The sequence below is a fragment of the Gallus gallus genome, chromosome 2 (assembly GCF_016699485.2).
Source record: "Gallus gallus isolate bGalGal1 chromosome 2, bGalGal1.mat.broiler.GRCg7b, whole genome shotgun sequence".
Lineage (NCBI taxonomy): Eukaryota > Metazoa > Chordata > Aves > Galliformes > Phasianidae > Gallus > Gallus gallus.
In genome coordinates this window covers 53591846-53608098 of record NC_052533.1, presented here as the reverse complement: position 1 = coordinate 53608098, position 16253 = coordinate 53591846, and the positions used below count along the sequence as shown (strand labels likewise).

The window sequence follows — 16253 nt, the reverse complement described above, 5'->3', positions numbered from 1 at the left end:
GACTCCAAATCAAATAGAATAGAAGAATGAACAATAGAAGAATCAAATTTTTAGTTTATACAGACTGCTTTCCACACATTGCTCTCAAAGCACCTGATAATGAGAATTCTTTGACCTCTGTGCCTGTAGCCAACATGCTGTGATTAATGGTTCTGTGGAGGTTCAGGGTGGAGGCCGATCACAAGTGGTGTCCCTCAGGCATCTGTCTTGGGACCAGTGCTTTTCAGCATCTTCATCAATGACGTAGACGATGGTATTGAGTGCACCCTCAGCAAGTCTGCAGATGACACAAGCTGAATGGTGCAGTCAATACATTTGAAGGAAGGGAAGCCATCCAGAGGGACCTGGACAGGCTGGAGAAATGGGTCCATGAAAACCTAATGAGGTTCAACAAGGCCAAGTGCAGGGGGCTGCATTTGGGTCAGGGCAATTCCAGGTATTTATATAAACTGGGGGATGATCTCCTTGAGAGCAGCCCTGTGGAGAAGGAGTTGGGGGTTCTGCTAGATGAGAAGCTGGACATGAGTCAGCAGTGTGCGCTTGCAGCCTAGAAGACCAACTGTGTTCTGGGCTGCATTAAAAAAGGGGCGGCCAGCAGTGAGAGGAAGGTGATTGTTCCCCTCTACTCAGCTCTTGTGAGGCCCCATCTGGAGTACTGCCTCTCGGCCTGGGGCCCCCAGTACAGGAAGGACATGGAGCTCTTGGAGCAGGTCCAGAGGAGGGCCACTAAGATGATCAGAGGGCTGGAGCACCTCTCCTATGGAGAAAAATTGAGAGAACTGGGCATGTTTAGCTTGGAGAAGAGAAGGCTCCAGGGAGACCTCATTGTGGCCTTCCAGTACTTGAAGAGAGCATATAAACAGGAAGGGGAACGGCTGTTTACGAGGGTTGATAGTGATAGGACGAGGGGAAATGGTTTTAAACTGAGACAGGGGAGATTTCGGTTAGATATTAGGAGGAAGACTTTCACTCAGAAGATGGTGACTCACTGGAACAGGTTGCCCAAGGAGGTTGTGGATACCCCATCCCTGGAGGCATTCAAGGCCAGGCTGGATGTGGCTCTGGACAGCTTGGTCTAGTGGTTGGTGACCCTGCACATAGCAGGGGGGTTGAAACTAGATGCTCATTGTGATCCTTTTCAACCCAGGCCATTCTATGATTCTATAATTCTCTGAAAACATGCATATTAATTCATGTGAAGGCTTTCCTCAAATGCAGCCTTTTGATGCTGTTTCCACTGTATGAAAAACAGACAAAAAACCCAAAACTTTTAAAGCTATAATTAACAGCAAAACTTATTTTAGTACAATTGTATATACTTCAACAACCTTGTCAGAAAATGCATAACTATGGCAGAAAAAGATATAGTTCACTGATGGCTAGTTAATTACTTGTCACTAATACATAAATAAACTGCTTAAATCTTGACTGTGTTTGAATTATGTTAACTGAGCAGTTTCTTCCTGAGAAGGAATCAGCTTGTGAAGTGATGTATTTCCCAGAAGGCAAAAGGTGACAATATTGAGCTGCTCTACTGTCTCCTCAGTTTTCTCAGTTCTCCTTGAAGAAATTTAAAAGAAAAAGACAATTCTATTCTAATTGGCTATTGAGATGTATGAAAGATATAAAGTTCTGAACTAAAAAAGAATTTTTGATCAAGGCCACAAATGGTGTCCTGATCCCATGAAGTTTGTAGAGGTTTTATCACTGGCTTCAACGCAATCAGGACTTTCCACTTTCTGAGGAATATGACATTTCTTTTTATTTTCAATTATTTCTGTGAGTATGATACTGGAATGATTTATATAGAAAGATCTGTGGTGGAAGAAGCTACATAAGTACTTGGAACTGTGCTCAGACATGAACATGGTGCCATATCACCTGCAGCAAAATAAGGTTACACTCCAGAAAAAAAAAAAAAAAAAGAAAAAGAAAAAAAAAGAAAGAAAAAAGAAAAAGGAAAAAGGAAAAAAGAAAAAAGAAAAAAAGAAACAAAAAACAAGGGAAAAAAAAACAAATATAAAGAAAGAGAGACGAAGCAGAGAAAGATGTGATTTTTTTTTTTTCCCCTTATCCTAGACATCATAGACAGCAGCCAAGAGTGCACAGGTAAGAAAGAAAACGAATTGTCCTCCTCCACTAACACACAAACCACTGCTGCGCAATGTGTGCAATTACAAGTGTTACGCAAACAATGTAGTGTGATTCCTTGTTACTATCTAGGTTAAAATTATAATATTTTATTGTATCTTTTTCCCACTCACAGGTTAAAAAGAAAAAAAAAAAACATGGAAAAGAAACACTTTGAAAAATATGTCCAGAAACTCAGTTTCCAGTCAAAGAAGCTAGCTTAGGAAGATTTTATAAGATATTTTTTCTTTCCATGCAAAAAGGTAAAACCATGGTGAAAGAAACATCTGCAAATTACACCTGAAACTTTTCTGACAAGGTTAAAAGTGCAAATATCTAGAATTGAAAAATCCCCTCTGGAAGCAGAAGCAAACATATGCAATTACAATATATATTTATTTTACTGCAATATAAATATAGCTAACACGTACAATTTAGTCCTGAATAGTCCTACACATTCATACAAGCAGAATCTAACACTGTACTCTATGTAAACTTTATGTACATTATATCTAGCTCAAGTCCCTAATTACATTCAATTTCAAAGGTCTTACCCATATATATATGCATATAATACACTTCTGAAGCATGTGCAAACAGTGAGCTTATATCTATCAGCAGAATCTAATCACGTTATTTCTAGTTATAAACAAAATTCAGAATCCCCCATACATTAAAGGTCAAGAAAGAAAAAATATTTTTTACTTTGCAGAATCTTTTCACTATGATAAATTAAGGAATATAATAGCAACAAACAAGCACTAATATTTCTACTAGTTCAGAAACAGAAGGGAGGAAGCAGAGGAGTAACAAACATTACAGTATCTATTAACTAACAAAATACTTTGGAAATAGTGATAACATGCACATTCATGCCAAATGAATCTTAATCTGTACCACCATTAGAAAACATACCAAAATAAACTCATGAGGGGAAGCATTATAAAGTGAAGTACAACACTGTAAGCATCCAGCCATTATTTTAATCTGAAATGAATTTAACGTTTCTATCAAAATGAACTCATTTCACAATCACAAAAATGCGTTATACATTTCCACATATAAGGCAATCTTCATTAAGTACTATTAGAGAATAATTTAACATCAAATGCTATCATACATAATTAGAGCATAGATACAGAACTAGGTACAAATTAAAAGAGTTTCTAAAAATTCCTTCCTTCCTTCTATGCTATCTTACTGATTCTGCAACAACTAGTATTTTTGTCTCTATCAGTTACAGGTAAGATTTTTTAAGCAGGCGCATACGTTATTGAAAGATCTCTATCAGTAAACCTACAGACTAAAATGAGGAACTTACAGTTAATTTACTCACAGTTAATAGCGTATAGCATTTCTCACACAACCACATTACTGACCATGCCAGTACTTCTATGTTGTGTAAGGCATTGGATCACTCCCATATACCTTAGGTTTAAGAAACTGTTACAGATACATTAGTGGGAAATTCCAACACTTATTCAGACAATGCTTTTGGCAACTGTAGCATATGAAGACGGACAAGTGAAAAACTGGGATAAAATTCCAACAATTTTTCCAATGCCATTAAACTTCCATAGCTACCCTCTTCACCAAAACATGTTTAAGGAGCAACAAATCTGGCTGAAAAAAATACAGATCTGTAATGCAACCAAATTCATTTTAGTAGGGAGTACAAAGGCAAACTTTCCTAAGAAGATAATTCCTCGTGGGCTTTCAATTATTTAGCTCTTTGTGAACCTTAGTGAAGGAGAACAAAGAAATATTTTCACTGAATGGACAGGCTTAACAGCAGAATTTGATAATTTGTTCAGATAAAGGTGTTTAAGGCTTCATTTAATTGATAACCCATTCTCAGCCTACCTGGTGTATTCAGCAGCCGGGACATCTTGCAAGAATACGAGATGAACTGCTCACAGTATTCAGCACTACTGGTAATAGCAGAAATCTGGTCCATCGTTGCACTATAGTTTAGCTGCAGTATAGATGTTTTTTCTAGACTGTTGCCTCCAACAGAAGTCTGCATTTGCAGATCATGGTACACAGTTGTCCATACTTTATCCTCTGAAATTTAGAATGGAAAAAGAACAGACAAGAGTGAGTAAAAGACATACAGTGCAACTGAATTAGAATTAGTCTTGGCCTTTGGCAAAAGATTAATGTGTTCTGCAAGGGAATTTTGAGTGGACAGGGAAAAAGGACACTGAACATAAACAGTCATCAAGTGAGACCATATACCTGAAACAATGAAAGCGTAAAACCTTTATTGCCCACTGTAGTTTTGATAATCAATATACAGTCATAGAATCATAGAATTGCTGGGGTTGGAATGGACCTTTACAGATCACCTAGTCACCCTGTTGTGGGTAGGCACATCTCTCACAAGACCAGGTTGTCCACAACCCCATCCAACATCACCTTGAATGTTTCCAGGAATGGACAATCCACTAATTCTCTTCTGCAATCTGTTCCAGTGTCTTGACACACTCATCATGAAGAATTTCTTCCTTTTATCTAATCTAATCTACTATCTTTCATCTTAAACCATTGCCTTTTGTCCCTCAGTAGGCCCCTTTAAAAAATTCTCCATCTTTCTTAAAAGCCCTCTTTAAGTACTGGAAGACTGCAGTGAGGTATCCCAGAAGCCTTCTCATCTCCAGGCTAAACAACCCCGGCCCACTCAGCCTTTCTTCATAGGAGAGGTGCTCCCTCTGATTGTCTTTGTAGCCTTCCTTTAGATCTGTTTCAAGAGCTACACATCTTTCTTGTGCTGGGGGTCCCAGACCTGGATTTAGTTTTGTAAGTAAGGCCAGATTATTGCAAGGATAATCACTTAGCTCACCCTGCTGGGCACTCCTCTTTTGATGCAGCCCATGATTCTACTGGCTTTCCAGGCTATAAGTACCCTTTGTCATCTCATGTTGAAATTTTCAACCACCAGTACTTCCGCTCTTTGTCTGCAGAGCTATTCTCAACCCAGTTTTCCTCTACACTGTACTGACTCTGGGGTTTGCAGTGATCTAGGTGCAGGACTTCCCACTTGACTTTGTTGAACTTCAGTTCACGTGGGCCCATCCCACAAGCCTGCCAAGATCCCACTTTCTGACGTCCTTTCCCTTTAGAGCACCAACTGCACTTCTCAGATTGGTGTCATCCACAGAGTTGCTGAGGGTGCATTCAATCCCACTGTCTATTGTCACCAATGAAGACACTGTCACAATGAAGATACTGCTCGTAGTATGGAGCCCCAAAGGACAACACTTGTCACTGGTCTCTACCTGGAGATTTAACAATTGACTGCAACTCTTTCAGTGTGGCTGTCCATCCAATTCCTTGTCCACTAAACAGTCCAAAATCCATGTATTTACAACTTAGAGATAGATTTGCTGTTGTTTGTTGTTTGTGACTGTATCAAAGGCTGTGCACAATTCTGGGTAGAAGGTATCAGTTGCACTTCCCTTGTCCACCAATGTTATCACTCTGTCATGGTAGGCAGCATTCATCAAGCATGATCTGCATTTTGTAAAGCCATGTGGATATGTCCAATAACCTCTCTGTGTTCTATATTCCTTAACATGTTTTCTGAAAGAACTTGGTCTGTGACTTCACCTGGCACAGAGGTGAAGCTGACCACTCTGTAGTTCCCTGCAGTTCCCTGTAGTTCCACCTTTTTACCTTTCAAGAAATAGGTATAAACTGTGTTAATATACTGTGTGAAGAAGCTTTCTTAATAATCAATGCTAATAGTGACTGGTGGAACTAATAAGGATCAACTTTGACAGGAAATCTATTAGAATGAAACAAGGGTGATACAATAAACATTTAAGGCTTCCCTGTGCAGAAAATTCACAGTGCATGGCAAGTTGTCATGGGCTATGTATGGGAACTGTTGAATCATGGCCTGAACCTCTGATTGATCACCTGAGGCAAGCACTGAGTCAGCTGTGGGAGCACAGTTGAAGGCAATTCATCTGTGTGACTGGAAGGTGTGGAGCCTGGCTCCACCTCTCCTAGACTCCATTTAAGGGCTGACTGTCCATAGGGAAGGATCTCTTTCTTGAGGTTGCTCCTTTTGGAGTCTTTTCTGTAAGCATACAACACAGGGGAGTATTTTCATTTATTTCTAATTATCCTTTTCCACCGTGATAATATTTCTAGCTGTATGATCTGTGGATATCAGCCTAACCACACCACTCTGTGTATTTGTTGATTATATACTTGTCGAGACAGGCCAAATATACTAAACATATATATATATGTGTGTGTGTGTGTGTTTTTCTCTGGAATATCTGTAGACGGGTCAGGAGGAGAACATTACGCCCCCTAGACAAAATGTTCTCTGGATGGAACCCAAGATTTCTGGGATCCTACTATTATGAATTACCTTCCATAACTGAAAAATGGAGTCCCCTGTGCGTTATGGGAAATATCTCCCCATTCCACGTGACAGACTATTTTCTTGGGCTAAGCAAAGATATACTAATTACAAAAGGATGGCAGTTAGCTGCCTCTGCGGTGGTATAGCCACTGTTAAATGCTTTAAACCAGGCTGAAATGAGGGCCAATACCTTAGAAAATGAAAACCAGTTATTGCAAGACCGCACTGAAAAATTAGAGCAAGAACTCAGTATACTGACGGGGATAAAAACAACTTGGAATTTTCCAATAAGGCAGGTCCGTAATATTTCAGTCTAGATTCCGGAATCAATGGACCTGGTTGATCAGGAAAATAAAACTTCTAAATTGGATCTCGATGCTCCGCTTGCAACGGATCCCTTGGAGGTCCATCCTACTATAACTCAAAACACAAAAAAGATACAAGATAGACCAGTAGGGGTGAACCTGACCAGTGGCCCCCTGCCCAAACTCACTCACATGTAACGGCCTGGCCATACGTGGCAACAGAGTTAATGGACCTAGTACAACGGTTCTGACAGAAGCCTAGAGAAAATGTGCCAATTTGACTATTAAGATCATAGGACTTGGGCAAAAAGTGTTGTAGTTAACAGGCCAGAAATATCTAAATTGGCAACTATGACTGTGCGCCCTGCCCTTAGGCAGAGGCTATACGCTGGCATCCAATATACCAATGAAAACCATTCCATAATAGATTGGTTGATGGCAGCGTGCTGTATGGTCTGGCCTAATAAATCACATATACCGTTACAGGGTTATTGTCCTCCATGGAGGACCTTCCCAACTACATTTGTGAATTGGGTATAAGAGAAGTAATCTATGAAGATACATCTGACAGCCCAGATATGGTAAGATTTTCAGTGGGTATGAGAGATTTGATCTTGCAGCAGGCCCCTTCCCATCTATATGGGACTCCAGTCTCTAAACTGAACTCCTTGGCCTCAGAGTCTGTCCCTCAGAGGCTGCCAAGCTAGTAGCTGATCTGAGGGAGACAGAGCGCCTGCAGAACAGGCACAATACTCGAACACTGGAAGAAGCAGAAGTTCTTCCAGTAACTAAAACTAGGACACCATCCCTATGAACTCCTCAATCAGGACACATATGAGTATTCCAAAAGCAAATGGTTAATGACTTAATCTGGGCTGGGGTCCAATTTGCGAAAATTGATTGCCAACCCTATCATGTCCTCCTTCAACTATGGAAACAGTTGAAAGACGATCAAAAATTTCATAAGTACCCCAAAAAACCTAGGGTAAGAATTATTAACAGATCAGCAAGGACAACATGGAACTTTGAAGATTTTCTAGTTCCTAGTAGAAAAAAATAAACCTCCTCAGGTGTCTCGGGCCACTATGCCTGAGCCACTAGAGGTAAAAGATTTAGCCATAGCACAATTTATGGCATGACAAGAGATGCTAATTCCCCTAGGGCCTCCAGACGGTGTGGAACTGATGATTTTCTGGTCCTGAATTAATATTCAGAGAATGATGGCACTGGTTGACACAGGCGTAGAAACAACCATAACTTATGGAGATCTGAATAAATTCAATGGTGATAGAGTGATGATTGGTGGTTTTGGGGGACAGAACATTCCGGTCACCCAAACATGGTTGGAACTGGGGGTTAGGTGTCTCCCACCCCAGGAATATTGTCTATTTCCCCAGTCCAAGAATACATCCTGGGCATAGATATTTTATGGGGTCTCCAGATAACTGTGGGAGAATTCAGACTTCAACAAAGGTGCATTAGTGTCTGGCCGGTACGGGCAATATTGAGAACCCATGTGAAGCATGAGCATATTCACCTGCTAAACCGTGCCGGATTACTAATGTAAGATAGTATAGACTCCTGGGTGGGCAAGATGAAACATCAAGCACAGTGCAGGAATTAGACAAAGTCGGTATTATAAGACCTGCACATAGCCCATATAATTCCCCCATGTGGCCAGTGCAAAAGTTGGATGAAACATGGAGAATGACAGTGGATTGTAGAGGATTAAATAAGGTCACGCTGCCTATTCATGCAGCCGTACCCAGTATTGCCTCCCTAATGGACACATTGAGTAGGGAGATAAAAACCTACCATTGGGTCCTAGACTTGGCAAATGCATTCTTCAGTATTCCAATTGCTAAAAAATCACAAGATCAGTTTGCATTTACATGGGGAGGCAAGCAGTGGACCTTTCAAGTCCTGCCACAGGGTTATGTGCATTCGTCGACATATTGCCATAACCTAGTGGCGCATGGCCTGGCTAATTGGAGAAAAACTGATAATATTAACTTGTATCATTGTATTGTTGATCTCCTGTTGACATCTGACTCACTGGAGGCAGTAGGACAAGCAGCAGATTCATTAATTACTTATCTGCAAGAAAGAGGACGGGCTATAAATCCTCAGAAGGTGCAAGGCCTGGGCCTGTCTGTAAAGTTCTGGGGTTAGTTTGGTCAGGAAGACCAAAGTACTACCCAGTGATGTAATAGATAAGGTTCAGGTATTTCCAGTCCCTACAACACCAAAGCAGCTGCAGGAGTTTTTAAGTATATTGGGATACTGGCACTCCTTTATTCCTCATTTAACGCTGCTGCTGAGGCCACTGTACAGGCTCACAAAAAAGGGGCAGCTGTGGGACTGGAGGAGAACAGAACAGGATGCTTTCCAACAGGCAAAACTGGCAGTTATACAAGCCCGGGCATTGGGTATATTTGACCCTACCCTCCCAGCTGAGTTGGACATTAATGTTGCTCAGGATGGCTTTGGCTGGGGCCTGTGGCAACACGTGAGTCCTGTTCGGACTCCCATTGGATTCTGGTCTCAGGTCTGGCATGGAGCAGAAGAAAGATATAGTATGATTGAAAAACAGTTATTGGTTGCCTACTCCGCATTAGTGGAGTGGGATAACCCAAATGGCTGAAATCATAGTTAAGATCACCTTGTTGATTCAGGGGTGGGTGAAAGATCTGACCCACCTTCCTGAGATGGGAGTGGCCCAAGCACAAACCGTGGCATTATGGGTTGCCTGTCTCAGCCAGAGGAGTAGTCTGTCTTCATCACTGTTAAAAGAAGAACTCCAGAAGATCCTAGGCCCAGTGACGTATCACACTGATGCACCAAAAGAAACACTGGTTGCTCCACCAGGGAAGAGTCCTGTTCAGGAGGGGAAATATCCTATCCCTGATGATGCTTGGTACACAGATGGGTTGAGCAAGGGCAACCCGAGCAATTGGAGAGGTATAGCATATCATCCCTTCACTGAGACAGTCTGGTTTGACGAGGGGTATGGTTAGAGTAGCCAATGGGCAGAACTGCAAGTTGTGTGGATGGCTGTAACCAAGGAACCCAGTGATTATATCCTGAATATCAGCACCGTTAGTTGGGCTGTGTACTGGGGACTCACCTTTGGATTGCACAATGGGTCACCCACAAATGGACTAGCCATGCCTGACCAATCTGAGACAGAGGTATGTGGTTAGACATATGGAAAGCAGTTAAACACGGGATGTGTTACCACGTTTCTGGTCACTAACACCTACAGTCACCAGGAAATGACAAAGCCAACACATTGGCCTGATTTTTATGGATTGAGAATTCACCATCTGAGAACATCGCCTGTCGTTTACATCAGAAGCTACTGAATGGAGGACAAAAGACAATGTGGGCAGCTGCTGAAGCACTTGGGCTGCCCATACAACTATCTGACATTGCCCAGGCATGCTGAGACTGCGACGCATGCCATAAGATGAGACCGAGATCACTGCCCAAAACAACAACCCATCTTGCTAGAGGACGCAGTCCTCTCCAGCAATGGCAGGTTGATTACACTGGGCCCCTCCCTCAGTCTGAGGGGGCGAGATATGCCCTGACCTGCATTGACACCACAAGTGGGCTAATGCAGGCCTATTCAGTACCAAGAGCAAAGCAGGCATATATCATCAAGGCACTTACTAAACTGATGTCTGCCTACGGGACACCTCAAGTCATTGAGAGTGACCAAGGGACTCAATTTATTGGTGCAGTGATAAAAGGCTGGACAGAAGAAAATAACATCGAATGGTGATTCCACCTGCCATATAATTCAATGGGGCCAGGCCTTGTTGAATATTATAATGGTATTCTTAAGACTGCCCTGAAGACAGACTCCCAGTCCCTGCAGGGGTGGACAAAAAGATTCTATGAAACCTTGAGGGACCTGAATGGAAAACCTAGAGACAGCATACCCAGTGCCCTGAAAATGCTACAGACAACATGGGTCTCCTTGCTTAGGATCCATATTACAGGCACTGATAATTAGGTCAGACCCCAGATTGGTAATGAAAATAATCTTCTGCTCCCTGCCCCTGCGAATTTAGAACCAGGTACCCATAGAATAAAATGGCCTTGGAAGGTGCAGGTAGGACCAAAGTGGTGTGGCCTCCTTGCATTCTGTGGGAGATTATTGGAGGTGGGAGGCTTGGTAGTCCCTTCGGTAATAGGTACGTGGCCTACTGACACTGTGGTCAACACTCTGATCTTCTTTGCTAAAGGGACCCCCATCGTGTCCCTATAGCAGATCAGGACACCCCCTTTGGTGCCTGATATAGTTATGCAGCCGCAGACATCTGGCCAGAAGGTATGGTACAGGCAGCCTGGGCGTGCCCCTGTACAAGCCGAAGTGTTGACCCAGGACAGGAATATGGCCTGTATCTCACCCTGGAGAGCAGACCTTCCCCTCCTGGTAGCCCTGAAACATCTCTATTACTCCCCATGAGTCTTTGAGCTTCTAGGATCACCAGAAGGAATGAAATGCCATCAAAGCGTTCTAGTGTAGCTGTGAGATCATGTGTGACACCAGGTGGTGGTCTACGTGGGACTGATGGAGCACAGGATGGGCCTGCACCACATGATTACATGCCTCCAGTAACTCCACCAAGTACTGGCCCATGAAAGAACATGAACTTTCACTGATCATCACTTGTATTAAATTGTGTCAACATACATCACGATGGGAAATTATATAAGCATTGTGATGTGTCAGATTTCAGTGTTAGGGAAGACTCACCCTTTAGCTAACTCAATCATTGGTTCATGCCATGAAGGGGTGGAGTGTATGGGAACTGTTGAATCATGGCCTGAACTTCTGACTGATCACCTGAGGCAAGCGCTGAGTCAGCTGTGGGAGCACAGGTGAAGGCAATTCACCTGTGTGACCAGAAGGGGTGGAGCCTGGGTGCACCTCTCCTAGACCCCATTTAAGGGCTGACTGCTGCTATGTAAGGATCTCTTTCTGGAGACTGCTCCTCTTAGAGTGTTTTTTTTGTTTTGTTTGTTTGTTTTTTTTTTTCCCTTTTTTTTTTTTTTTTTTTTCCTGTGAGCCTAGGACACGGGTGATCATTTTCATTATTTCTGACTATTCCTTTCCAACGTGACAGTCCTTCTAGCTGTACGATCTGTGGATACTGGCCTAGCCACACCACTCTGTATACTTGTTGATTATATGAAAACAATTCTGCATTTATAATATTAGGGACACGCCAGATAGCACTGTGTTACATTATTTAATTTTTGATACTGAGACCATTGTAGTTTATTAATGCACACAAGAGTCAAGTTTTCTACATTATTACTCCAGCTGTGTTTTCAGGATAAACCCAAATTACTACTTATTGAGCTTTGAATATTTTATAATAGAAACACACTATTACATCATTGATTGACAGACTTGTTATGGTACTTAATAAACATGAACATAATAAATAACAGATTTAGGAAATAATGAATATGTTAGGAAACAGTGGATATATAAATCTTCTATATGCATGTGCAAGACAAAATAAAGGGGAAGGACAATCTGATTTTTGGTGACTGGAAATGTACCAGTATAGATGCTGGACTATAAGATCCAGCTTACAAGAGACTTAATAGGTATTATACTTCCTTACTCTGCTGATGTCATTAGAATTGTTACTTTGTACCATTTGTCAGTATTTACCAGAGATTTAAGATAAGATATCATAATAATGAAACAACGCACTCTTGTTGGAAAGTTTGTGGAAGTTGGTAAGTAGTTTAGAAAGGAAATAAAGAAAAGGAAGGAAAATTGTTATAGATCATTCATAGTCTTTCGTTAGAAGGATATTTCACAGAACTGAAATCCAGAAATTCTTGTATGAGAAAGACATAGGGTTTCAGAATTAAAATAATGAAAATTCAGACATTACTGATACTGTCATCCTGTCAGAATTCTATTCTATGGCTTAGATGAGAAAAAAAATTTAATCCCAGTTAAGTAGTTATGAATGTTTAAAAAAAAAAAAAACAAAACTGTCTCAGCTGGTACTTAATATCCATAATGTCTATCTGTTGTAATAGGCGTGATCGGGGTCTCGGGATGTAACGTGTCAGGCTCCTCCCTATGTGTTAGGTACGTGCCACGTGTACCATCCAGTGGGCGTACACGAAGGGTTAAAAGATATATAAGTGCTTGTTAGAACTTAATAAACGCCATTTTGCCGCTCATCATATTGGTGTCACCTCGGTATTTGGCCAAGCCGCAGGCTCCCCTAAGCAACGAACATCACGGTTGCCTGCGAAAGGCAACAAGTGGTGACCCCCGACGTGATGGTTAGGGGAATGAGTCGGCTGTCTGCTTGACGGGGCAGGAGCCCACCGCGGAGCATTAGCACTTGCTGGGCGGTGGAAGCCGGGGGACAAGCCCGGGGACAGAGGGAATCTGCAGTCACCCCTCTGTCGGCGGAGGTCGCGGACGAGCGACGGATATACCCTCCGGAATCACGCCGGAGAAGAGCCTGGGATCCTGGTCTCAATCGGGAGGAGGATCGGGGGCGTCATGGAAGCCGTCATAAAGGTGATCGTTCATGCGTGTAAGATTTATAACGGGAAGCATGCTCCTTCTCAGAAGGAGATAGCTGCGGTCCTCTCGTTGCTTGAGAGGGAAGGGCTGTTAACATCGCCCCACGAGATTTATGACCACAGTAATTGGGATTCAATTACCGCTGCCTTATCTCAACGAGCAATGGTCACTCAAAAAGCAGCGGAATTTAAAACTTGGGGTTTGATTCTGGGAGGATTGAAGGCTGCGCGCGAGGAGAAACTTGCAGGCGAACGAGCCAGGGAGCTATTGGGGTTAGAGGTTGCGGGGCCGGGAGTGGGTCTCATTCCTCGTGCAGGTCCGGCTGGAGATAAGGTGGCGCCAGCCCCTACAACCCATTCTGCCACGATAGCTCCGGGAACAAAGAAGGACGAAGTTGCATCGAATTGTTCAAGCGTGGAGGCCACAACACCCCCACCTCCGTATCCCTCTCAAGGCTTATATCCTTCACTGAAGTCAGTCGGGGAGGGGGGGGGAAGGTCCTTAGAGGAATGTGGTAACATCTCCTGCAGGGCTGATAAGCAGGCTTCGGGGGAGGGTACGGCATTCCAAGGAGGTACAGCGCAACCCGTGTGTTGTGATAACGAGTGCAGCTCAGTCTGTTGCTGTAGCAACTTCCCCAACGGGGCAGACTGCACCGTCCCGCCCTGCGGTGAATGCAGGGGCGGAGCCCCGTGGCCAACGTCCCAGGGGTCCACCCCTGAGGGGTGCAGCCCCACAGCACCCACCCCGTGGGCTCTGCCCACGCTCACTGATTGGGCCCGGGTGAGGGAGGACTTACGAGCAGCCGACCCAGCACGGCCGCCGCTAGCCCTTCCGGTCATAGTCAAGACAGAGGGCCCGGCGTGGGTCCCTCTAGATTCTAAAGCAATAACCCGCCTTTCTGAAATTGTAAAAACAAAGGGGCTGCATTCCCCAGTAACAATGGCGGCGGTAGAGGCCCTCATGGCCTCTAGCCTACTACCGTACGATGTGATCAGCCTCATGCATGTGATCCTTGAACCGGTTCAGTACACCCTGTGGTATGATGCTTGGAATACACAATTGCAAGCAGTGGTGGCGGCAGCCACCCGAGATGCCCGACACCCAGCCAATGGTCAGGGTCGAGGGGATAGGACCACATTAGCGCGTCTCCAGGGTGTAGCGGACGGCATGGTGGGATCTCCGGAAGGCCAGCTTAGGCTGTTGAGACCGGGAGAGTTAGCTGCAGTCACAACTGCGGCCCTACAGGCCCTTCGGGAGCTGGCTCGAGTTACAGAGCCTACTCTCCCGTGGGCGGATATCAAACAAGGCCCTTCAGAGCCTTTTGCAGAATTTGCGAACCGCTTGATTCGTGCAGTTGAGGGGTCCGATCTTCCGGAGCCGGCCCAAGGTCCTGTTATCATTGATTGCCTTAAGCAAAAATCGCTCTCGGACATACAGCAAATTATTAGGGCAGCCCCAGGCAACTTAACAACCCCAGGGGAACTTATCAAATATGTGCTTGACCATCAGCGCGCTACTCCATTAACAAATGAGGGCTTAGCCGCAGCCCTCCAGCTCGCAGTACAGGCAGCTGCACGCCCCAAGGACGGGGGAGGGAAAGGTGTCTGTTATAAGTGCGGACAACCCGGACACTTTAGGACCAACTGTCCGAATAAAGGTGGCTCAAAAACAGACACAGACAAAAAATGCCAGTGGTGTGGTGGGGCGAGCCACACGGCGCGTAACTGCAGGAAGATCAAGGAAGCGATGCAGGGAAACGGCCAAGGGAGGGTGCCTCGGGCCCAGGGCACCTTCCCAAATCAGAGCAATGGGCCAAGGAGAACATGCCCACCGTGGCATTAGCCATGGGATTGGGGGACCGTCCACTAGTTAAGGTGATAATGTCATATGCGGGTCCGTGGCCCCAAAAAGAGGGACCTCGAACCACGCTTTTTACGGCTTTGATAGATTCTGGTGCGGACGTTACAGTGATTGCGGAGGCCGATTGGCCGCCGAACTGGCCACTCACCTCGCATTGGCAGCATATTGGGGGAGTGGGAGGCACAGTCCCAACAAAAGGGGCTGCAGAGAAAGTGGAGATCGCTATCATTGATAGGAGTGGGACGATGGAGGCACCGGTGTTGATGCAACCCCTCGTGGCACCGGTGGAAGGATCAATCTTAGGGCGTGATTTTCTCACGTCCTTGGGAGTTCGACTCACAAATTTATACTAAGGGCCACTGTGTACCACCTTGCGCTGCATTTTGCCATCCCATTACGCTGGAAACGGGAAGCGTCTCCCGTTTGGGTGGATCAGTGGCCCCTTCCTACTGATAAATTAGCAGCGCTGACGCAGCTGGTCTCCAGGGAACTGGAGGCGGGACACATTGAACCGTCACTTAGTAGGTGGAACACGCCCATCTTTGTTATCCGGAAACCATCGGGGTCCTTCCGTTTATTGCATGATCTTCGGGCTGTTAATGCACAGCTCGTCCAGTTCGGTCCCGTTCAGCAAGGCGGTCCATCACTTGCAGCTGTTCCCAGGGGATGGCCCCTTGTGGTCATTGACCTTAAGGATTGTTTTTTCTCCATCCCTTTGGCAGAACAGGACCGGGAGGCTTTTGCATTCACAGTCCCTGTACAGAATAACCAGGGCCCAGCTCAAAGGTTTCAATGGAAGGTTCTCCCTCAGGGAATGGCCTGTTCACCTACTATTTGTCAGCTTGTGGTGAATACAATTATCGCGCCAGTGAGACGCGACATGCCAGACTGCCAGATTGTCCATTACATGGATGATCTTCTGCTTGCAGCTCCGACAGGTTCCCAACTACAAGCCCTAGAAGCACGGGTGTCAGGCGCGCTCACGGGTGCAGGTTTC

At 44.5% G+C, this 16253-nt stretch overlaps 1 protein-coding gene across 4 annotated transcripts in view; it reads right to left on the bottom strand.

Annotated features, from left to right (window-relative positions):
- CNTNAP2 (contactin associated protein 2) overlaps positions 1-16253 on the bottom strand; it is a 909905-nt gene that overhangs the window by 255034 nt on the left and 638618 nt on the right. For all 4 annotated transcript variants that reach the window (XM_025147595.3, XM_025147597.3, XM_025147596.3 and 1 more), the window contains one exon: positions 3994-4194. In XM_025147595.3, the coding sequence (XP_025003363.2) occupies positions 3994-4194 (201 nt within the window). The remainder of the gene's footprint in view (positions 1-3993; positions 4195-16253) is intronic.